At 39.3% G+C, this 25,082-nt stretch overlaps 1 protein-coding gene across 5 annotated transcripts in view; it reads right to left on the reverse strand.

Moving 5' to 3' along the window:
• Window positions 1-25,082, reverse strand: part of MYO1B (myosin IB) — a 110,557-nt gene that overhangs the window by 38,574 nt on the left and 46,901 nt on the right. For all 5 annotated transcript variants that reach the window (XM_030277822.4, XM_030277821.4, XM_030277825.4 and 2 more), the window contains exons 4-13: window positions 24,310-24,404; window positions 21,294-21,398; window positions 18,277-18,323; window positions 15,555-15,618; window positions 7,213-7,311; window positions 6,742-6,845; window positions 5,737-5,884; window positions 4,981-5,099; window positions 4,165-4,251; window positions 3,779-3,844 (exon numbers count right to left, since the gene is read on the reverse strand). In XM_030277822.4, the coding sequence (XP_030133682.1) occupies window positions 3,779-3,844; window positions 4,165-4,251; window positions 4,981-5,099; window positions 5,737-5,884; window positions 6,742-6,845; window positions 7,213-7,311; window positions 15,555-15,618; window positions 18,277-18,323; window positions 21,294-21,398; window positions 24,310-24,404 (934 nt within the window). The remainder of the gene's footprint in view (window positions 1-3,778; window positions 3,845-4,164; window positions 4,252-4,980; window positions 5,100-5,736; window positions 5,885-6,741; window positions 6,846-7,212; window positions 7,312-15,554; window positions 15,619-18,276; window positions 18,324-21,293; window positions 21,399-24,309; window positions 24,405-25,082) is intronic.

The following is a 25,082-nucleotide window of genomic DNA, read 5'->3' on the forward strand; positions in this document are numbered from 1 at the left end:
TGCACAAGAAACAAGCTAATTGCCTTAAATAAAAAGAACTGCTATCAAAATGCATCAGACTGTGAGAAATGGACCTGGTTTTACTGCTGGGTAGCTTGTTTGGCTGGTTTACCTGTGATATTTTTATTTACTGGTGGGTTTTTTGCCATGTGTTTGCATGTTCTTGTCCACCTAGAGCAAAAGGAGCTGGTCGGATGCTGTCCCAAAAGACAAAGCAGTCACATCACCTCTGGTCAACCAGATGGAAGCAGTCTCTCTCTGCAACTTTATCGCCAGTGCATCCCAGTTTCTTGTCAGGCTAAAATACATGGAACAAACTGCTCCACCAAGGGACTGAGCAGAAGGAACTCACTTTCAAACAGTCTTCTCAAGGCCTGGCAAATTTCAACAATAAGCCTTGTTTGGCAGTGTTACCTTCCATAAAACTGCACTCCAAATCATTAACTTCATCACCTGCAGAGTGGCATCTGAATATTCAGAATAAAGCCTTTAAGACAAGTAGCACAGACAGACATTTCTGCCTCTGAAGGGCTGGGCAGGATGAAATGCTCACGCTCGCTCTGTGACGTTCATTTTTACTACTTCTTGTCTCCACAGGAAATGTACACAACAGGAAATTCAACACCCAAAGCAAATGGAGTGAGCCTTCTGCTCATCCCTGCTGAGCTCTGCCAGGCCCCCATCATCTGCCTCCTACAGCCTGCACTTCTCCATCACAATCCCCACCCTTCCCAGCCCCGCCCCAGCATTCTGCGGAGACCCAAAAACACACACTCAAAATGGAATAAAATGGGAACAGCCCCAAACCTACCCCAGGAAGCCTGGAATCAAGCTGATTCTAGAACTCCTGGTGCCACCAGCCCATCTCAAATCTCAGTCTAGACTGCACGCTGAGCACGCAGGCAGCCGCTCAGAAATGTGCATAAACACACTTGGAGCTTCAGGCCACTGCCCAAGCTCCAGCAGCACAGTTACACAACAGCCCAGCCCTCATTTCCACCCTAATCCTAGTCCCTAAATCCTTGCCCACAGACAATTCACACAGAGCCACCCAAAATTTCAGCGTTTCGCTTCGCAAACGTTCAGTCCCAGCATTTGGCTTACCACAAAAGGCAAGGCAGGATTCAAAAATAAACACAGCTTTACAGCACCTATTTTGTGGATTGCCTAGCCAAGCTTGCTGCTGACATCTGCCAAACCCACAGAGGCTGAGGATTATTGATAGATTTAAATTCCCTAAACTGAATTTTTAGACAGCCAAGTCCTTATATCAACTTTCTTGGATGGCTTTTGTGTTTGTCTGAAAAATAGGGTTTGTGTTTGATAAATATACTAGCAAAACCCAAAGCCCAAAGAGAATATGCCAGCGGTATCAATACCCAAAGTATCTTTTCTCAGTTAATTTCCAAGAAACCACAAGTTACCCTTGTAAATTAACTTCAGCTTAAATTACAGAAAATTGCAAAAACCACAGTGAACAGTAAAATCAATATTTTAAAAAGAGATGAAAAAAATCTCATTTGAAAGCTTCAATTTGCATATAATAGAACAAGACTGCTACTGTTATCAAGAAGGTGAAGTGTAGGGTCTTTGAGAATGGTAAATCTGGATTTCTTTACTCACTCTTCTTGTGAAGAAGATTATATTTTACATGTATATAAAACACTCCTGCTACACCTCCCGTGGGTTTTGATACATTCTGTCTCCAGGGTACAAGGGCACTTCAGGTCAAAGACCACTAATGGTAAACTTACCTAAGTAGAAACATGATTAATGTAGGCCTCTCTACCCTCAGCACATCAAACAGCTTGCACATTTAAAAGGCACAAATATAGAGATGAAGCCTCTCAAGTGCATTTTTGCCAACAAACATTCTTTGGAGAGCTGACATAAGTTCTAACTTTCAGGAACAGATGTGAAAATCAAAATATGACTTAAGAATTATGTTCAAGAGGCAACTGCACATTTTTAGTCATAGGTTTTAACTGATCTATAATTAGATGGATATGTTACTGTCATTAGCCACATCTCAGCTAATATTCTGAATGGCTATAGTGTTTAAAAATGTACCACACAGCAAAATGCTCCAAATTCCACTGTATTTGTTATGCTATAAATCTTAAGACATCATTACATTTTCCTTGACTTATGTGGCTACATAGTGTCAAAATTTTAGTTGCTTTAATATAATTAAATTTAAACAATAAATCAGTCATTCCTGTGAGGCTGAACCAGGCTGCTTGGCTCCTCTTCTTGCCATAGGTCTCAGCTCTTGAGAGAGTCACACCTTGTATGAATGTACTGATGAATTTGGTCCTTAAGTCACGAGGCAAAACCTTCCCCAGCTTTTCCAGGAAAACCAATACTCAGTATTTAAATGAGTGAACAATAACTGCTCCCATTATTTTGAAGCTTTTGAGTTTGCAGCTTTTGAGAAAGCTGCACTGTAATCCAGCATGACAGGTAAGTGAAAAGAGCTCTGGATTTTTTTCATTTTTCTCCTGCACTGAGCCATTTACTTATGACCTCCTAAGATGCTGAATGTAGAAAAGATGAAAATTACACATGAGAAACAGCCTTGTCCCTGAGCACCATCCCACAAACACAATCCTTCAGCTGGCTCATGTGCTGGTGCACACTTCTGTCTCCCACCTCCCTGTGCACGTCCAGCCTAACCACACACAGGGGAGCTGGGAAAAACAGATCCTGCCTGAGGATGTCAGCAGCACCCTTCCAGTGCCAGCTTCCTAAAGGCTACTCAAGGACCAGCTCCCAAGAGATCTGGCACCGAGATCCCCGTTCCACCACGATATTTTCATAAATATGCTCTTGTGTCTACCGCAAACAACACAGCCTTGCTCAGCAAGCCCTCGAGGCAACTCTCAGCTTTCCTTTTCCTCTTCAAACATACTCTGATTTGCACATAGTTGGATGTTTTGCTTCTGAAATGAAACGTACACCACCCTCACGTGAACAACTGCTCTTTTCTGGATCATTCCCATTTTCCACACAGCTTAAACATCCTCCCCATATTTCTAAGAGGGTTGTGGGGAAGTGGGTCACGGTTTTTCAACTGATTTTTTTTCTCCTCAGATGAGTTTCTAGTTTAAACACACACAGATTCCAAACAAGATCTATAAATCTCTTAACAAAAACTGTCAGAACAAGATTTATGGAAAATACCCTGTCCCTGGCGCTCTCTAACCCAATTAAAAACTCCTCATTGATTGTTTTGTTTCAAAATACCAGGAGTCTAAAAATACTATTGTAAACAAACAGCAGTGAGCCACAGATCTCTAGCTAGGAATAGGTACAGAGTATTCACCTAAGTGAATTGAGATGAAATGCAATATAAGTCCTTGTTTAATTTTTGACAGGAAAAGAATGTATAGTTTTTGTTGGGTGGTTGTTTTATTTTCCCCTCTGAGGAGGAAATTAGCTTATTCAAAGACATCCACAAAATGCCTCAGGGCAGAAATGACAGTGCCAGAGTTTCTCCTATGCTCAGAATGTATGTCACAACAATTTATATTTAGATTATCCATCATAAATATTTATTTACCTATGGTGTAAAAACACAAGTACGACTTTCATAATTTTTTGTTTCAATTGCCAGACATGTTAAGACATCTCCCTTTGGCTTACCTTTCTAGTGGTTTTTTTGTCAGGCATGACACACTTGAGGCAAATTAGATATATTCTGATTATGAATTCATTAATTCTGTTAGGCTTTAATAAGAGCTGACTCACTAAATGGTTACCATTATAAAGGTCTTACCTCAAAAATTTCAAAGCCATAGATGTCCAGCACTCCCATTACCTTCTTTCTCACTTTTGTTTGTGCCTTATAGAAAAATAAACACCGAGTCAGTCATCTGTACATTGCATACTTGGGATTCAAGAAAATTAATGTATCTCATAAGTAGGCTGTCAAATACTGTAAAACTAAAATGTTACATATGGTTTCCCAAAATACATTTAATGTGAATATTTTTACAAGCTTAAGAACCGAGCAGAGAGCAATTTGTTGAGCTGTGATAAGGTTATTTGTGTGTAACAGTGTACAGCTAGGAAAAATGAAATTGGCAAACACAGTTTTACTGTCCACTTTAATTTGAAGGATTTCTATTGATTTTTCTTTTTACAAGCACAAAGCAACAATACCTTAATGCTCTCATTGATCCTGGTAACGAGCCAGGAGAACAGGCGACTGTATAAATTCTTAGCCAGAGCATCACGGGCATAATAAGCCTAAAGAGAAGAAAGAAGAAAAATGTTATAAGTGCTGGGCTAAACCAAGCATTCTCCTGCTGCTGAGGGTGTCCTAAAGGTGCTATAAACTGAGTAAAACCAGCTCAGGGAGCAGTGGCTCTGCCTAAGTGAGCACAGGAGCTCTGCCCTCCTGGCCACGGGCTGGCAGGAACAGCAGCCACAACCAGGGCACTCCAGCTCCCTTCCAGCTGCTCCCCGAAGACTCACATCCCCCATCCTAATCCTAGGCAAGGGGACTTGAGCAGCTGCAGCTGGAGAAGCCACATTCCTGCTGGCCGGAGCTGATGAGACACAGGTGGCAGGCACCCTGGCTCTGCAGCATTATGGGGGGGATGAATTCACACAGCCAGCAAAGGTTTTTCAGCAGCCCCGGGGCCCACAGCTCACATGGAATTACAGCAGTTGCCCTAAATGAAAACAGTCTGCCACAACACTTGAAACATGTGTTTTGTGCAGGACTGCTTGTTTTTACATTCTCTGCAACATTTGCCTGTTCCTCATCTTTTGGAGGTAACACACACCAAACCAAAGCATCCAGTATCTCTTAACACTTAGAAACCACCGAGCAAAAATCACACCCTATGCTTGTGATTTATTCAGTGCAGCCTTTCAGTTGTAGTTTTTATTGGGGTAGTTATGATTTAATCATGCAGAATAAAATTGCCATTTAAAATGATTTTTGCCTTCTAAATCAGGACCTCTTTTTACCTGAGCCACATTTAGTGTTGTTGAAACTTTCTCCTGTTTGGCCTCAACCGTGCGGAAGCTGAAAGCTCTCTCCAATACAGACTGGTCTATACCTGTCAACTCGCAGATTTCCTTGAGTTCTAGCAAGAAAAAGCAAAGTGTAAATACAATCAATCCTTCCTTATTATTGCTTTTTCTTCTCCAAAACGACCAGTTTTTAAAAAGTGTGGTATTTTCCCATTCACACCCTCTCCCCACCACCCTGCCAAGCAAAGTTTATAAAATTATGCACAGGGCAAGGAAAGAGAGCTACTGGTTTTGAAAGCACTTCCTATCCACTTATTTTTGAGAAGAAACTTTCCCTCTATTTCTAGGAAACTACTTTTCATAATCAAAAAACTTTCAGATGAAAATGAGCTTTCAAAATACACCAGCTGCAAAAATATCACTGAATGAATCTGACACTAAAGGCAGAGATACTGCAAAAGAACAAAAATTATCCACTGCAGAAAAAACAAGCAGCTACATAAAGGCACAGAAGCATTTAACATTTTAGAACAAAGTGATAACAGAGTGGGAAAAAAGGGGGAAATAATTTTTGGAATTTCAAACAGAATGATTGAAATTGCACAGAATGCAGCCCACAGTTGCCTGAGGGTGAGCTCTGGAAACAATCTAATTCATATGTAAGGATATTGTATGTCTGCAGAAATGACAAAATTAATACTGATTTCAGACAAATTAGTGGCTTTCTTCCCATCACTAATCTCATCTTACCATTTTTATCTTTGATTTTACTTTCATCTAGGCCATTTGCACGAGATTCAGGCTTAAATTCGATATTTCCCAATTTCAGAACGGCTGCCACTACTTCAAAAACCGACTGTGTTTCATGATCCATAAACCCAACAATCTGCATTGCATTCTGGAAAGGAGACAAATAAAATTATGAGATAAAAGCATCTACATTTAAAGAGATAATTCTTGAAAAATTTACCATTTATCTGCATTAATTACAAATTTCTGTTCCGAAAAGTACCTATAATTCCTATGCTAAGATAAGTAAGTTTAATAATACACAGGAGGTGTGAAAATGGAGCTGGCATTCAGACCAGTCCACTTCTAGGACTCATTCAAAATTTAGGTTTCTGAAACACTGTACTTTTTTTAGCCACTTAATTTAGATTGTAACCCAACCCAATTTTTCCCAGTCAAATGAACAGGTCCTCCTGTCTTCTCAGACCAGTCATTTTTAGAATCCATATTTGCATACACTGGGTAACAAGGTCCTGTATTCATTTTGTTCCTGAGTACAACCAAGAAAAACAGGACAACAAATCATCTTGACAATCAATCATCCCAATCCTCTTTTCTTTCAACTTCTCAGCATCACCTGGTCCCTGAGGCTCAGTCACTGCTGTCCTAAACCACTACAAAATATAACTTTTCCCAGGATCTGACCAAGGCATCTGGGCTTTTTTTATTTCCCTTCTTTTGTTTTCTTTTTGGTTTGGGGGAGTTTTGTTGGGGTTTTTTTTAATTATTTTTTTTTATTCTTTGGGGTTTTTTTGTCCTTTTTGTCTTCCCACAAGAATACTCCAGAAGCTTGATCCTATTTCCTAGTTTTCTGTTTCCCTGTGCAAACATGCTCCATCCCAGCATGAAGAGTGCCAGCAGACAGGAGAGGTGGCCCTCCCAGCCCAGCCCTGCATGAACAGACAGACCACAAGAAAAAGCCCTGCACTGATGTTGGGTGCACAGCCAGCCCCTGCTCCTTCTTACCCTGACTGTTCTGAAGTTTGAAGCATCATCCACTCCATTCACTCTGGCAGAATCAAGGCCCAGGTAGTTGTATCTGCTGAAGTCCCTCTCCAGCTTGAGTTTGCCTAATAAATCAAATAAAAGTATCATTAGTAATAGCATTCTTGTTAGTAGCAATTTTATCCCAGAATCAGCATTGTCAGGAATAAGGTTGTTGTTATTGGATTTTCTTCAAGAATCTTTTAATTATTAGCCTTTTGAATAAGAACAGGCTTTCAAATTTGTTTTTAATGCATTGCTAAGCCAATTCTGACTCAGGTAATTGGTTAATATCAAAGCATATGTGGACTTCACATATTACCAATGATCCTACCACCATTAATTTGAAAAATTAATCAATATCACATTTCCCACAAAAGATGATGTGCATGGAATAGCACACTAAACATAAAGAAAACTCATATCTGAACAAGGCACAAGGGCAACACTTACAGAGAAACTCTTCTGATGCACCAGACAGGATCTGATAGAAAATGTGGAAGTTTCTTTCACCCCTTGGCTGCTTAACAACACGGGACTTCTCTAGCAGATCTAAACAAACAAACCAACAAAAATCTCATGGGTCAGGGACAGCCTGCTGGAGCAAAAACCTTTAAAATAAATATAACCCTCCACCATTTTCTACTTCATTGCTTTATATCACCATCATCAAACCAGAAGAGGGTTGGTATAAACCTTATCATAGTATATCATCTCAAATATTTCTTTGAGCTAGTGGCAAGCCCAGTGCTCTGGTAAAGGCTGCAGTCTATGAGCTGCAAAGAGAATTCAGGTCAGGGAGGCAATGTGCTCAAAAAGATGTTCACTGATTTACAGTACTACCACAAAATTAGGATTTGGGGAGGATGACTCTATGAGTGGAAGTTTGAAGAGGCAAAATGTTACTAGGCTGAGTGCTTGAAAGATAGGTAAATGAAAAGGAGAGACCAAATAAAGAAAGCATTTAAACTGAATAATCATGCAGCACTTTGTGATCCTCAGGTGTATCAGCCTATGAAATAATTGCCAGTGGGGCTGACAGAAGCTCCATCCTGATATACTCAAAGTGAAATGGAAATACAGCACTTTGAGAAGCATCACTGCACTGATGGAGTAGCTTGACAGGAAGACTGCTCTCAGTGACAGACACATTTCTAAGCCTTGCCCACGAGGGCAGGAATTCAGGCAGGCAGCATAAGCAGACTGACTCGTAACACCTTGCAACCACTTCAGACTCAACATTGTATTTACCACAGAGCTGACAATTCAAAGGTCGTTCAGCCTGCACTGCAGTGGAAGGCTGTGGTTCACAGAAGGAGAAGGAAGAGGAATACAATAAGAGAACATCTGGACAGGTACAGTGTGACCTGCTGGTTTTGTACAAAACATGTTTTTTTCTTTTTTTCTCACTAGCACAACTACATTTTTCCAGATAGCGGACAAAGTTCCCATGTGTTTCTCTTAAACTACATATATTCAGTGACACGGAGATGGGGACATGCAATGCCTCATTCCAAGCACACAGCAAAGGAGTTCCCCCTGCACCTACCATGACACAGCCCCACATCTGTGACTGAGGGCTGATTTCTCTCTAAGCCCGTGCAAGAAGAAAACCCCTAAAGGGAACTGTCACTGTTCAGAACATCCACAGTGAGATGAGATTTCACAAAGGTAGGACACAGGAAACACCAAGGCATTACATGGGGTTGCTAAACCCTTCCCCTGTCCGGAATATCGGAGGTGTGTTCTACCACACCTTTTCCCAGATTCCCACTCCTGCTGAAACTGAGCCTGTTCAGTTTCAGTAATCTGGGAGGCCAGAGGGGGCACTCAGGCCAGCAACCTTTGTGCTGCAACCCCCTCACCCCAGTTCCACCACGGAGGAGAAACTGGAGGGCCCCTGGCACACCAGGGCTCAGCCTGAGGCGTTGGATCTGTCCCAGGCCTCCCTCCATGAACAGCGTAGTGCAATAGATGGATTTCTCTTTCTGGGGGCTACAGGCAGTGCAAGGTGCCTGTGCTGCCCACTGTAATTACCTAACTGCCTCCCTTCTCATGGAATAGGAAATAAAGACCCTCCTGAAGGGTCTAAAGTAACTTCAACCCACAAAATTACACAAGTCTTCAGAGTCCGTCCTCCACCTAAGCTACAGCGAGTCAGGTTCACAAATTACTTTCTGCTCCCATAATTAGCCAGTGACAACTATGACAAAATTCAGACAGTGTTTATTAACCTTCTGATTGCCTAATAGTAGGACAAATTTCAAGTGGTTACTGGCTGAGAGAGGCTGATCCCCCATCCAAGAGTTAACACTTGGGCTGGGAAATGCGAGGTGAGCAGCAGGCAATTCAGAGCTGTGCTGGCTGTGAAGGTTCTCCAGGCAAGTGTTGGAACAGATCGCAGCCAAATTTAATCTCAAAAAAATAAACAACTTCAGCTCCCACTGTGGCTACACACACTTCAGGAAATGGCTGTATTCTCAAGGGATATTGAAGCAATGTGGTTTGGCTTATTTGGGTTTAAAAATATTCTACCCATAAATTTACTCAAATGCTGTCATAAAAGCCCAGCTACACATCCTGGCAAAATATTGTATGTAAGCCTTCTAATTACATGCATGCCTTCAGCAGATTTAAAAAACAGGTTCCTGAATGTATTTAAAATCAGTTATGTTCAGGAGGATAACTGGTTTTTTCACCACTTTATCTTATTTATATATTTTTAGAAGCAACAAGGTTAACCAATTCAAATTCAGTTTTCAAAAGTCCTAACATTCCATATTCTGTCAGCCTTCATAATTGAGGAAAAAAGCATTCACTGTCAGAAGACCAGGTATTTTCCTTAACAAAGCAGCTGCTGTCAATTCTTTTTTAAAACTCTGTTCATTGGGGTTTTTTTCCTTTTCTTTCTTTTCACATGCAGACTGAAATCTTGTAGGACAGATCCAGACCATCTGCCCACTTCTTCAGAAAACTTCTTCCCTCTGTTTGCCCTAATTAGCATTTTAATAAAGCAACCACAGACATTTTTCTTGATGTAACCACTGCACTGCCAGTAACTTTTGTGTTAACTCCCAATTGCCAGTTCTGTGGCTCAAACACACCAAAGAGAAAAGCCAAAGTTGCACCTCAGACTGCTGCACGTGGCCCCTCAGTGATGGTGTTGACAGTGGAACGTGTGGACAGATGGTGCTCATCTATGTGAAAATCCACAGAAGCAAAAACCCCCAAACTCTCTCTACATTACATTTTGTTACATGCTCTATGTGAATTATGTGTAGGGACTATACAGAATTATCAGGAGAGCACATACAGAACTACATATGGTGTGTTTATGGGTTAGGTGTTATTTCTGCATTATCTTACAGTGCATCTGTTTCAACAGAACATTTAACTTGTTGCATGCACCAAAGCAAAAAAAAAAATTAAATTAAAATTATAAAATTAATTTGCCTTGGAAAAGTTCAACCTTGGAAACATTTCTGTCTGAATACCCATCAATTCAGGTGATTCAAAATTCGTTCAGAAGACTTTTTTTTTTTTTTTTTTTGTAGATATCACTGTTTAAATGTAAGAGATCTATGTAAGCACCCTGCTAAACAATTTGACTTAACATAAAAGAAAGAAAGAAAAAATATTCTGAATACTTCTGAAAACTCTAAAGCACAACTTTATACAATTTTTTTTCCGGTTACTTGACCCATGAACTCAAGTGATGCAGAAAAATTTAGGGTATTTGCATTTCTCTAAATATACTAGAAATCAAATCAACATTCAAGAAAGGAGCAACTAAACAGTAAAACCAAAAAATGACACTATCTTCCTACATTCTAAATCATCCAGAAGTTTACTTAAGTCATAGCCTCTTCAGCTGGCCATGACCAAGGAGCCTTTTAGCTGCTCAACTGAAGTTACAGAACGTGTCCTAGTCACAGCAGCTTATTTCTACAGCCTCATTACATTTTCTCAATTCCTACCTTGATTATCTAGCTGTCTTCAGAAAAAGTCACTGATTAAAAAGTTTCTCATGAACTTTTCCCTATTATTCCCACCAAGTTAACAGTAATGTTCTCTTGGATAAACTGATCCATAATTGTGTCAGTCAAAAACTACTAAATGGGCAGCATGTGCATTGACAATGACTGCATCATTTTAAGTGTTAAAACCTCATTGCTCAAGCGATGAATGCTGTTTAAAAATGAGCTACTCAAAATGTTCAATATAGCTTGTATCCTCAATCTCTACCTAGTTTAGACAAAACCATTGCCTAAATGGTGGCAAACATGCTAAGAGGAACACCAAGGGAGATGTTGCAACAAGTGAAGATTTAAAACATAAAGAACATCAACAAGAATGGGTATCTCTTCCCATAGTGTCTAATTGTCCAGTTTGTGCAATATTTCCCTAAGCAAAGGAGCTTTCCAACAGCAATCACAGCTCAGGCTCTAGATTGCTCAGTAAGTGGCTAATTACTTCTGACTTTTAAAATGAACAAACAAGTTGTTAAAAAACAGTAAGTTGCAAAGTTATCACTTTGCTAGCTTTAAAAAAAAAAAAAAGTAGTTGCCTTAGAAAAACATCATTGATTTCTTTCATGCTGTTGTTGGAAAAGATGACAAAATGGGGCCCTTTCTTAATCTCTTGTTATTGGGACTCTAAAGACATTTTGCTGGTTAAAAATGGCTTTTCCAGATCAGGCATTGCATATCCTTTACTTCCCAACCTGTACCAATGTTGTCTCTTAGTTAATCATTATGTCACTGAAGGGCTCAGGCAGATTAGTAAAGATCAGGGAATGCTAAAAGCCAGGTATCTTTCAGCAGGAAATTCTAGGTAAAACGAAAATTTAAGATTTACAAAAACTATGGGAAAGATATTGTAAGATCCATGCTTTTCAAAAGGTCTAAACTATTGTGAAAGTGCAACATTTTGAGATGTACTGTGCAAAACCCCTTCAGCCATCAAATTTAGTGTACACAAAACCAGTCACAAAAGTAATGAACCAAGTGTGCACACAGACACTACCTTCAGTACAAAACAGATGCAGCATCTGTGGACAGAGTCATATTTCAGAGCTGAAAAAAGCTATTGCAATTAGCACCTATTACTTCAAAACCAAACATACCTATTTTTATATAAGATATGTCTTATTGTGTAATTACAGGTGGAAAAGAAACTACCATTCTCCTCTCTTTCATCCTCGCTAACAAAGTAGCCATAATAAATGAAAAACTAAGAATAATATTGATCTTTTCTGTAATTTACTTCCACAGTATAACACCAAGCTGAAAGCAACACTCCAACACTGCCTTTTGTCATAAGTGCTCTGGAAAAAAAGCCCTCTGAGTGCATAAGTGCTGACAAGACTGCAACAGCAGCAATTGTAAATGCCCTAAAGGAGGGCAGAAAGAGTAGATACACCTCAGAGAGAAAATGTAAATGGCATTTACCTCTTTGTAGGTGCCATTTAAAGCAGCAACACACCTTTAAGCAAGGACTGATGTTTGCTACTGAGCAGTGATGGGATGTCTACAGTCCCAGGTTGGCAACACAGCAAGGGTTTTGTGTTTAGCACTGCCCACAGGAGTTCCATTCACATGAAACAAGCTACCTGTGAATGGATGGGCTGGCTGGCAGCTGGCACCAGGACAGAGCATCTTCCATGGGCTCCAGCATCTCCCACCCATTAAGAAAACAAGCTGGGATCTTCACAGAAAGCTAACAAAAAGGACTAATAATTCAGGCTTACAGCACACCTCAGTCAGCCTTCCTCCCCTTCCTACTCACCCACTGGTGGTGGATCAAACAAAAGCAACACTTGCTGCCTTGTAGTCTAAGGTGGAAACAATTCCTGACTGAAGTAAATATTTAAAGTTTGCATAAATCACATTAATTTCAAATTTGCCATTCCCAATTTCTTTTCATGACGGTTCACAATGATGTAACAGCATATCAATTTCCTCGGAAACCAGCACGGTTGGAAGATCTGAGCTGCCATACATGAAATGAGACTGCACAGACTTTACACTGTTCAAACACAACATTGTCTTCACTTTGGGTACATACCAGTCCTGAATTTATAGATGCCACAAACCCCTTCCATTTCATTATTTCCGTTCTGATTTTACTCAGAAGATTTACCCTTCTGTTTATGGCACATGAAATGTTTCGGATCTGTCAGCTGGACATTCCCACTGGCTGCAAACTGGACAGGCAGACCAGCAGTGTGCACTGGCATGATAATTTCACCCTCTAACTCCATCCTGTGCAAGGTTCACTCCCAGGCTAACCCCTCTAATTAAGAAGCAGGAGCTGATTGAAGGGCAGCAGGAGACTGGCCCGAGGGCAGGTCACAGCAGCATCAGCCACTCCTTGAAGGGTCACCCAGGCAGAGTGACCAGCCTTCCACAGAGCTTCACAGCATTCCAGAGGAGGGCAGAACAGCCATTCCAAGAGAGACCTTTCAGCCTAATGGGTCTCTGCTTATCCACACCAGTCTGACAGAACTAGTAGCTTATCTTGGTTACCATCCTTGCCACCAAAATGACCTAGATGTTCGCCGTGTCTGCTCCCTGCCACTCACACTATGAAACACATCTTCAGGCTGTGCCACAAAAAGCCCACTACCTTAACTGATGTTTAGAAATTAAGCAGGTCAGAAACAACTCAAAGGTTAACTAAAGCATTATGATGTCATCCTCATATCATATTAATACCAAACCAACAGAATATTTAATAAATATCAAATAATATTTATGAATATTTTCATAATCATACTTTCCCTTTTAAGGATAGGAAACTTCAGCACTACTCAACTTCATGTTTGATGACTTATGAAGACAAATCCTGATTTTGACTTAAACCAGAGTAAATTCTGAGGGGTGTAAAATAATTTAGGCCCCCAGTATCTTCAGAATGACGATGCCTCATAGAAAAAGAAATGTTTGTGTTGCAATGCAACACTACAGATCTGTGGAAAGATTTAAGGCAGCGCAACCAACTTCCTTTGAAAATGCAAAGAATTTAAAATCTCTTTTAAAGGGAGGTGGATGGAGTACCAAATTTTGCAAACACTTAGTCAAAGATGAGATATACTAACATGCTGCTACAGGAACTCAGTATTTGCCTGTGACATACCCTGCCAAGGATGAGGCATTTCAGAGTTCAACAAAAAACATCATTTCCACAACAGGGCTTACACATAAGGTCTTTATTCTTAAATAGAAATTAATCTCCTTGCTATTAGATATTTATTACACATTACAAGACAGAAAGAATGCCTAAAACAGGCATATTTTAGATGGATCCAAAAATATGTCTGCCCTTTGATACATATGTCATCACATCATTACAATTACATGTAACGTTATAATTACACCATGCAGAGATTTATGGGGCAGATAAACTACAGAGCAACTATTTGGATTACCTTTTGATATGACACAATATTTTAATTACATGAGTCAGTGCAGTGCTTTCAAAGATAGACTTAAATGTCCACTCTTACAAAGCAGGGCTCATTTTTTATGTATATATTTTGAATGTGAAATAAAAGAAACAAATAACAGCCTTTTACACCTTCTTGTTCACATTTAATTATTATGAATATATTATGTTTGGCCTCTAATTTTGTTCACTGCCAAATGTCAAAGCTAATAGATAGCCATAAACACTTATATTGTGACTAATTTGAGTTTCAAGATCTACTTTGACACAAAAATTAGGCTCTTCGGGCACAGTTCCAAAAGGTGATCTGGTTGAGAAAAAATGTCTGCCCTCTGAAAAAAGCCAAAACCTACATTTATGTGAAAAATTCCTCATAGTGTTTTTAAAAGGTTTATGTTATATATGGAGAGTACAGCTCACCTTGGGTGAATCTCATTATTTCACAACCAGTAAAATGCCAGTGGTGTCAAAAGTCACATCTTTAGAAGCAGCAATGAATTTGGCTGAGTGGAATGAGAGGTCAAGGCTGGGTCAGTGACACCTAGTATAGTCACTCACTGCCCTCTTCCTCCCCTTTTAAAAATAAGAAAACCAAACAAATATGGCTTTATATAGCACTGAGGAGGAATTTATTTTAAAAGCTGCACTTAAACCCTCAAAAGAAAAGCAAGTCAAAGCATTCTGGGCTGCCATTAGGTTACCAGCCTTTTTCTTCCCAACAGAGAGCTGGTCAGAATTTCTGAATTGCTACAGGTGTCATAAAACAAGCTCCAAGGGCACCTTTGCCTCCCTAAACTCAACAGCTGTACATCCTCTGTCATTACAAACCTTTTCCTACACTTTGAGGTGTATAAATCTGTACAGACAGCTTTGGTTCCAAGCAAACATACTCATCTCATGGTGATCTCCAGCACACTCTGTATCACCCTTGCAAATTACAAGACAGCATCTGCCATAAATGGCCCATCAAACCTGGTAACACATCTGATTCCAGGGATTCAAGAACAAAAAAGACCCTCAGATATCCATATGCATCTTCCACCAGCTGCAGAGACAATATACAGACTCACATGCATCACTCAGTACCTTTGAAACAACACAGTAAATTCAATAAATTCAGAAACAACACAGTAAATTCACTCTTCAAGTCTGTTTTCACTTCCTCTAAGGTACATTATTGAGCACCACAACAGCAATAAAATCAAAAAGCAGAATTTATCACATGATGGAGAGAGATTCTATTAGGTGATCTTTTCAACACAGGTGATCTTTTCAATAATTTAACCCTCTTCCTTTCCACAGAAAACATTTTAATCTGTGAATATGCTGATACCAAAAGTAATACTCACAGTTGCTTATAACTCCCCCAAGTGGGTCACCCTTGAAATCAAACTCAATATCCATGTATTTTCCCTGTGAAAGCAACAGATTTTAAGATTATAAATTCTGTTTTAGAAAAACTGCTCAAGACATTAAGTTAGTTGGTTGGAAGAGTGATCTAACAATCTCCCGTCAGATTTTTGCAAAATAGAAAATCATTCAAGTCTTCTAAGACATTATCACAGCCAGGGATTTTTATGGAAAGAGCTTTAATCAGGTCTATAAAGCAACCCAGTAACTTGCTGGGTTTCTAAGGTTGTGTGAAGAAAACCCACATTATACAAACTTCCACTGGAGTGCCAAGAACACCAAACAATCCCTGCAGCCATTTCTGCAGGGCCACGCTTATTTACTGAAGGATGCAGGAAGAAATTATCTTGCAGGGAGAACTTTTCTTCCTTTCTCCCTGGGAGCAATGGGAGTGTGAAGCAAGGCAGCTGAAGCAGAGCCGCCGAGTCTGGCCCCGAGCTGCGGCTGGCAGCGAGCGCCGCTCGCCATCGCGGGACGTCCGTCCCCGAGCGTGTGCCTGCCTTGTAAAAGTGATGGATTTTTCCCGCTGAACTCTTTCCCTTGGAACTCAGGAGACCAGAGGCAACAATTAACGGGCTGTCACCACACAAGCGATTTCAATCCCAGCCGCGCTGGCGCAGTGCGTTGCCTTGACTTCTGCTTGACTTTTCCACATCACAGACGATCGCTCCGGTTTTTGGATCATTTTAATTTATTTGACAAGTGCTTAATGTAGTAACAGCTACATTTAACAGTGACAAAACGGACAGACTGTGCAGAAGAGGCGACAGCAGTGCTGCTCGCATTGGCAAGGGAGTTTAGGAAGATAAAAGCTGCTGGTAGTAATTCAGCCAAATTCCACCCTCTGGCACACACTTAACAGAGGACACTGCTCACTGTGAGGAGGGTGAGGCACTGAAATGGGCTGCTCAGAGAAGCGGGCCAGGTTCAGGGCAGGGTTGGACAGGGCTCTGAGCAGCCTGGTCCAGTGGAAGGTGCCCCTGCCCACGGCAGGGGGTTGGAATGAGACGGTCTTTAAGATCCCTTCCAACCCAAATCTAAGATTCTAGGACAAAAACAATATATTGAAAAGCCTTGTGTTTATACTTCCTCATCCACTGCATTCAATAAAGAGATTTGTTTATTTTTCTATTTTACTTTTTATTAGAGAACATAAAAAACCAAGCACTTTACACTGACTCACTTGAAGAAACTTACTAATTTACTGGGTATTCAATCAAGATTGGCTTGACTCTACTTAAACTCTATTTTCCTTTTTTTACTGTATTGTTCAAGGGTAATTCCAAGCTGATTCGAATTTCAGAGATAAAATTAAATCAGATAATTAAATTTTCATTTCCCAAGGACTGGGGCAGCTGGGTGTTTCCAAAAGTATTTATAGCTCCGTGTTTATAAGCAAGGACTTGAAAGGCAAAATAGTTGTTAGTTCCACTTTGTCCTGGAAAGACTTCTGGGCTGTCTGCTCATCATTTCTGCAGTGTCATGTCTGATAATTGCAGCCTTCCTAGTATTTCTATTTAAAAAAGTAAATCAAAAATCTCTACAGGTGCCCCAAATTTTGGCCTTAGCCTTGTGATGAAGACCCCTTGCTCTGCTCAGGATCAGAGGCAATGAGCTGCAGAAGGAGCCTTCACGGATATGTGAAACATCATCCGCTCTTGAGAATTAGAAGGGAAGGGGAGGAAATCTCCCAAGTGGAAAAAAAAGCCACTCCCCAATCTCACAATGTCCAGCACTTCTATCCATTTGCTTTAACTCAACACACTATTCTCCCAGTGTATCAATTTTCCTTCTCTTGTCAACTTCACACATCTCACAATATTGCTTTTCTGAACACAAGTGAGCAAGTGACAGAGTTGTATTCAGCTTTCTGATTTTAGCAGGAGAAACTATGATAAGTACTCACACTTCTGAACCTCTCAACTCTAGCATCAACTTTTCTGTTTTTTCAACTGTCAATTCTGATAATTTCTCATTCAGTTTCATGCCCAAAAAATGTTGAATTCAACCAGTTGATTATAAAGAACTTAAGCAAAAAAATAACATTACAAATGTTCATATTAAAACTGAAGTTGCAAACACATTTTGAAATGTTATAGAAAGCAAATGGGAACATAAAGCAGTAATTTTAACTAAAAAAAAATACACATATTGGAAAATAAGATCACACGGAAAGATCTACTTGCTAAGCAGACCAGTTGCTGGACACATGGTCTCTGACTAAAGCCACCAGCGCCAGAAAATTAAAGAATCCAGCTGCACTGTAATTATGTTTTCATCCGGTCACAGACTGTCACATCCTAATTTTGTTTTTCTTTTTTAGCCTCTGCTTTGATATTCAATTGAACTCTATGCACATATCAGAAACCAACAAGATTTCTGGCAAGATGTTTCAAAGGAGGTGAAACATCTTTGAAGAGGCATCACTAATGGTGCCCTACTAACACACTGGGGAAGGAGAACATGCTCCCGTGTGAAAAATTAAATACTGAATGTTGTTGAAGGTGTTTACCTTCTTCAAACAGTCCTCAGACAGCTAGAAGAAAGCTCCCCAAATGATTCCTTCCCTCATTATGGATGCCTTGGTGGTTGATACATGGCAAAACACAAATAGCCAACAGCACAGCATGCTCCTCAAAAAGGACTGTAGAAAATACTTACAAATCTAGAGGAGTTGTCATTCCGCACAGTTTTGGCATTTCCAAAAGCTGGAGAAAGAGAAAAATAAATACAACAAGCAAATCTATCAGTAAAAGAACATTTGAATGATAAAATATCTAGATCTGCTTATATATTTAAAGGAATTACTAACTTCTGAGAGATTATGCCCTGTTCATTGTGTGGGCATCAGACCCTGGGGACAGAGTGTGACAGACATGATCACAAATTCCAAAAACCTATAGAAGTCCAAAGAAGTTTTGTCTCAACGCTTTCCTTGTTTAAAAAAGCTAAAGAAAAATATACAAGAGGAAATGGTTCCAAAGCAAAACTGTACCCATATTAAGCCTATATCTTTGGGGTTTGAATCAATAAATTCATAGTTGTATTACCCAAATAACTTTAAATACAGGAAATACTTCTTCCTCTTTATTTCAGAGAAAGAAAAGAATCCTAGTTCCCAGAATACATTAAAAGCTGGAGACCAGAAGTGAGGAAATTACAGAATGACACTTAAAATTTGTTTGCATAGAACAGTTCAATCAATGCTTTGAAATGGATTTATTTACACCATTTGAACGCATTAATCCTGTCTCAAGCTCAGTATTATTGAACTCAAATCAGTCAGGTTTACAATGAAAGTTTGTTCTCAGCTTAACCTAAACTAATTTTCTGAATAGCTTGGTTTAAATTTCTTTAGCTCAAGTTTTATGACAGTGAAAATTCTTTGAGAAAGGATTTCTCAGGGCTACATTCAGATGGACAGCCATCATCTTAGAACATGGACAGGACAAGAACTCATGGGAGGACAATTCAAGCCCTCAAACTCCCACATTGTCCAAGCACATGGAGTCAAACAGGAGTGTCCCCTCCATCATTAGGCACAGCACTCCTACTTCCAACAGGAGACTTTATTTATCCCAGTATTTATTTACATAGCATATATATATTGGAAGATCAAGTCAAGTCAAGTCAATCTTTTTTGGACTGAAATAAATACATGCCTTTAGGCTTCCACAAACTTGCATGAGTAGATTTATTCTTGACCAAAGAACTAGAGCCAAAATGAAAAGTTTGTTGATCCTAAAGGCCAGGATAAGTGAAAGAATTGTTTTTAAATCTTTATGCCCTGCAATAAATCATCTTTTCAACAACCAAATCTCTGAGCTGCATTTTCTTAAACACTGTGCTGAACAGTAAAGTCATTTATAACTGCATGGAGTCAAGCACAAATGTTCCATTATAAAACATGAGGCACATTCCTTGGTTTTCCCCAAAGTTCATTGTTTCTAAAAGTTAATTTACAGTAGCAACTGTAGTTTAGTAAAAATAATCCCATAAGATAAATTATGCATATGTAACACTTATGTCATTTTCTTGCACTGCAGTTTGACTGAAACAGAACTACACAACCAAAGAAAAATAAATCTAACCACAAATGCTTAATTTCTTCCTAAAACCTATATAAGCAGCCAGGCTTGCTCAATTTTTATTCCTTATGAAATAACCCAGCGTCCAACTTTCCAAAAAAGCTAAACAGGCATTACCAGCACATCAAGTAGAACCAATAGTACCTTAAAATGAAAAGGCAATCATCATTTATCATCATAAAATAAGGCAATCTTCAGTAAGCTTAGTTGATTCCTCTTGCATTAAAACAAAGCTTCACAAACCAACAAGAAACCAACATCATTTGGCAGCCCCTGGGGAACAATCTAGCTCTGGCAAAAAAAGCCTCAGTACCCACTGTGCCATTTCTGTCGGTATCTGAAATCTGCTTCCAGAACAGTGATAACACAACACAGCTCTTCTCTGTGAACCCAAAACAATGGAGAGTTGCAATCCCCCCATTCAGCTTTAAGGGGAACACAGCTGATCAAATAAAGGCTTATCCAGCACTTCTATTATTCTTAAATGTCATCATTTCATCCTTTCTTTACAAGTCTTTGCTTACAATTTCTGTTTTGTGTACAAAGACCATGTTTTAACCATCCACTTCCCCACTGCTCTCTGCCCAACTTCATGCATTCCCTTTCATTTAATTTTTTTTTGCTTTTCCCTCTGTTTTCATTTGTAGAGTCCTTATCCCCTATAGGTTCCAATTCATCACATATTAACAAGGCAGTAAACATAATGTTGACATTCAACAGTATTTACAAACACCACATATGATCTGGCCATAATGCAAAACTGTCTTTTGACAACTGACTTTGTCTCAGCACCACAACAGCTTTGAAAATTCTGGGTAAGACTCAGCCAGGAATTGACACAATAGATCTAAATAAGTCAATGCCAACCAAGGAACTTCTGAAGGCAATTATTAGACAATGGGACAGAACTACAAGCTTTGAGGATCATATATCCTATCTCCAGGGGAAAAAAAAAAAAAAAAAAAGAGGAGATCCTGTTTCTGGCAGCCAACATGTTTAAATTAAAATTACTAATTAAAAAAATAAGTCTTTTATGGGAGAGCAGGAATGGCAGTTGTCAGGAAGGACAGGCCAACAGTCACCAGACCCAAGAAAGAAGTCTCAGGGAACAACAGGCATGTGTATGGATTGCCTTAGTTTTTTCTAAGATCCATTTCTTCACCCTTTTTTTTTTTTTTCCCTAAAAGAGAAATAATGTCTTACAGAGCTTGTTTGTTTACTAGAGACTATAATAATATGATTTGGAAGGAAATGAATCAGAAGGACTGAAGTCAAGTCTTTTGATACAGACAAGCATCATCAAGGCAGGGTTAAGAAAGTGTAAGCCCCTCTGAGAGCAGCAGGAGGAGGCTGGGAAGTATGACCTAACTTCCTGAGCTCTTCCTTCGTGAGGAAAACCATCTTCTTCTCAGAAGAAAAGAAAGCCTACACACCACTGAAGAAAATCCAGCAGATGTATTCACATAAAGCATCTCCTATGGTTTTGGACACCAAATAACAGTGAAACATCAGAGTTATCCAAACCAGCTCAGCTGGAACACCAGTGCGCACACAGGTAATACACTGGCACATACTCTGTGAGATTCTTACCTTCAAGGACTGGATTTGACTGCAAAAGTTGTTCTTTTACTTGATTAACCTCTGCCCCTTTTCCACACACAGCAGCCACATATGACATGACAAGTTTGCTTGCCTCTGTGGGGGAGAGCCAAATAAAACAGTGATAAGCATTGGCAAAAAGGCTGTAACATGATTTTACAGACTAAATCTCCATCACATTTTCTCAATGCCAGACAGAAACTGTGAGCACATTCATTTCAGTTTTCTCCTGCACTGTTGTACCATCTGGAAATGCAGAAGGAGCATGCCCTGCTCTGAGACCCATGGCATTAAATCAGCAATTCTCTTAATTTAAACACCTAGAGCCTCTACCCAAGCTAAAAAAAAAAAGCCACCACTGGATTCAGCACATTACCTGCTCCTTTTTCATTTAGCCTCAGTAAGAGGCATTCTGCGAGGAAAGAACATTATCCCCTGCTGACACATTGGAAACTTTTTAATCTAGCCTGAAAATAAACAGGCCCAGGCAGTTTCAAGACACAAAATTCAATCAGTTTATATCAGCAGATACAAAAGTGCAAACATACAACACTTATACACATGTAATTACAGCTCTAATCTACAAGCAACAGAGTAACTGCAACATCACATAAAGTGCTGCAGTCTGAAAGTAAAGCCAACAGAAAAAGTGAAGCATTCATTTAAACAATAAAACTAGTTTGGAGTTGCTTTTGGATTCTCAAAGCTGAGTTCAAATGAGTGTCAGTCACTCATGATAGAAACAAATATTAGATAATCTATCCAACCCTTCTGGTTTTGCTGGTCAGGAAAAAGCAGCTGGAAAATGATTTGGTTTATAAAAAGAGTCTGTGATGGTTACTACAATGCAAGATAGTGAAATTTCAGGCAATACTGGCTGATATATAATGTAATTACTAACAGCTGGAAACCCTATCAATTCCAGACTGTGGTCATAAAAAAAATCATTACATTTGTAACAGATCTTCAGAGATCTGTTAGAAATTTCAGTGTCTCATTTCAGGAAAGAACTGACAGATGAGACGTTATCCTTTGCATTTTGATTTTTCCTATTTAACCAAATTTGTTTGTGAGCATTATATTACTATCCCATGTGTAGAGGAAAATGAGGAAACCTCCCACATAGGAAGCAAGAAAGGAGCAAAAACTATAGGTGTGTTCAGAAGGCTCCCATCTCCTTTATTTGTGCCTCAAACCCAGCTCTCATTTTTGACTCTGTTCCCTTCAAAGATAGTAACTACCCAATTATTTAATTTGAATTATTTCCTAAAACAGTCAACATCTTTAAGCACAGGCACTCAATCACTGAGAGAAACATGCACTGAAGCAGCAAAAAAGCTATTATAGTAGTTTACACACAATGACTTCAGTACAGGCTTTCAATATCAGCAAAAGAAAATAAAGGCCCTTTCTCTCATTAGGAACTCTGGCCCAAGAAAGACATCAGGAAGGGAGTTATTACCCCAAAATTTAAAAACATTTAGATACACCCCTTATTCTGCTGATGCATCATGTTTTCTTGCCCAAAGTTACTATCAGTTAGCATGAAAAACATGCAGAGAAACACGGACAAAATTGGAAATAAATAAAAAGGCTCTACTGATGACAGTTCAACTTCAGTTCTTCCAGGGCAAAAATGTCAAATATTGTGGCTACCAAAAATTTAAAACACAGTTATAGAGTGTATCTGTAGTAATAAGTTTGTTTCCTTAACTCCAGGAACTTCCTGCCCTCTCCACCTCCTATTTGGTACTTAACTTTATAAAAAAGGAAAAATTCATATTATTTCCTATATGGCTATAAAAATTACAGTACCCTCAACATCTCTATATAAATCTAAATCTACTATTTACATACAGAGAAGTTAAACAACTCAACCTCTGATTCACCTTTCAAATTAATAAAGCAATAATATGTGTGCCTCAATAGTATGAGGGGCTTGATAATTCACAGTTCATGAGGAAATCAACACATTAAACACTACCAGTCTAGGACTCTTTGCTAAAATCTGAACTTCTTTACAGAACCTCAAGGAGTCATATTAATAAGAACTTGAGTTTTTTAAACTACACTCTACTGAACAAGTTTTCCTGTCATTGAAGTGTAAATAAGGATTATATTGCAAGACTTCAAGACTTCTCAATTACATGCCACTAATCTAAGAGCACTAAAGATGATGACTACACTTTATACACTTTTATATGTTTCCAAAGTCTTGGAAAGCAACTTCTTGTTACCTACTTTCAGTCTTGCTCAAAAAAAGCACACAAAGCCCCACACATTCTCAGATGCAAAGAAAAAATCTCTCAAATTACTTGGAAACAGATGTATGCCTTCCTACCCGCTGTCTCTCTTGCAAATCACCTCTGTTTTAAATTGCTATCTTGGAAATAACTGGCTTCTTTCTTTTTTAAGGTCTACCTAAAATGCACTGCAGTTATGCAATGCTCTCTTGGTTTCTAACCTTCCGCTTTAAAAACCAGCAGTCATTTTCAAGGAATTGTCAGCTTTGCCTAAGAAACAGTGTTCCAGCACACAAACCAGTCTCAGCACTGCAGCTGAGCACAGTGTGCAAAAGGCTGATAAAACTTCCAAAGTAATCAGTTACAGTTCTTTTCCCCAGGTTTTAAAGGCATGTGTTTATTGAGAGACAAGTGGAAGTATCAAATATAGAAAACTCAGAGCATTCAGTTTTCCATGTCTTCAAGTTTCCCACCAGGACAGCCTAAATATTTTCTGGCCCTTGCAAAACTCTGTGACAAGTCAGCTTGACTTTGGTGCAACTCTGGATAGTGATGAGGACACTGCACTAGCATGACATGGGGCTTCAACATGGTCAGAGTGTGAAAAAAAACTACTATTTTTTGTGAATTCACTGCTGCAGCAACAAGCGTGGCAGCACTCACTTTCTGCAGTGGCCAGACACAAAGATTTACTGATATCTCTTAACTCTTACCAACTCCAGCTTCCCTTGGCAAGACTCTGAACAACCCTAACTGCTCCTTACCTGTTTTCCCAGCTCCACTCTCTCCTGTGATAAGGATGCATTGGTCTTTGTCTTGGTCCCTTAAAGACCTGTAGGCTTCATCAGACAGAGCAAAGCTGCAAAGAAAGGAAAGAGCCAATGGAGAATTAGAAAAAATCCCCAAACTGCCAAATACTGACAATAATTACAACCTGTCCTTTGCACACCCAGGAAGGAAAAAAAAAAAAAAAAAGAACCCAAAATTCTCAAAGTGTTAATGTTCCGTAAGTGGTGAAGCATTCACTCTTCAGAACATAAAGACACTCAGAAGCAAAATGGACACTTTTACTCAGATGCTTACTTAGACCTCCTTCAGGAACAAGCAAAGATAATCCTGAAGTTTTCCTAAATACAATTAAGTAAAAGCCAAACAACTGAATTTTAGGGAAGTGTAGCTATCTTTTTTCATTGAACAAAATGTCATATTCTCCACTGAAAAAATGTCAATGCAACATCAGGGCATGGTTTGTCTGAAGTTGTCTGTAAGATAAAGGAAAGAGGACAACCCTGAGCAATAATTACACCATAAGCCACAATTGCTACTCAGTAAGAAGAAATCTCACCACCCTATAAAACCCTGAGCATTTTAAGCCTTTGGGTACAGCTGTACTTGTGCATGAATATGCAGAATTACTTCCCACTAACTGTGTTCTTAACCCGGTAAGTGTGATGTCACATAGGGAACCTAAAGTATATAATAAGAACCAACAGATTTCCTACACTGAAAATGTCTTTTCCTGGAGCTCAGAATATCA

The sequence above is a fragment of the Taeniopygia guttata genome, chromosome 7, assembly GCF_048771995.1.
Source record: "Taeniopygia guttata chromosome 7, bTaeGut7.mat, whole genome shotgun sequence".
NCBI lineage: Eukaryota > Metazoa > Chordata > Aves > Passeriformes > Estrildidae > Taeniopygia > Taeniopygia guttata.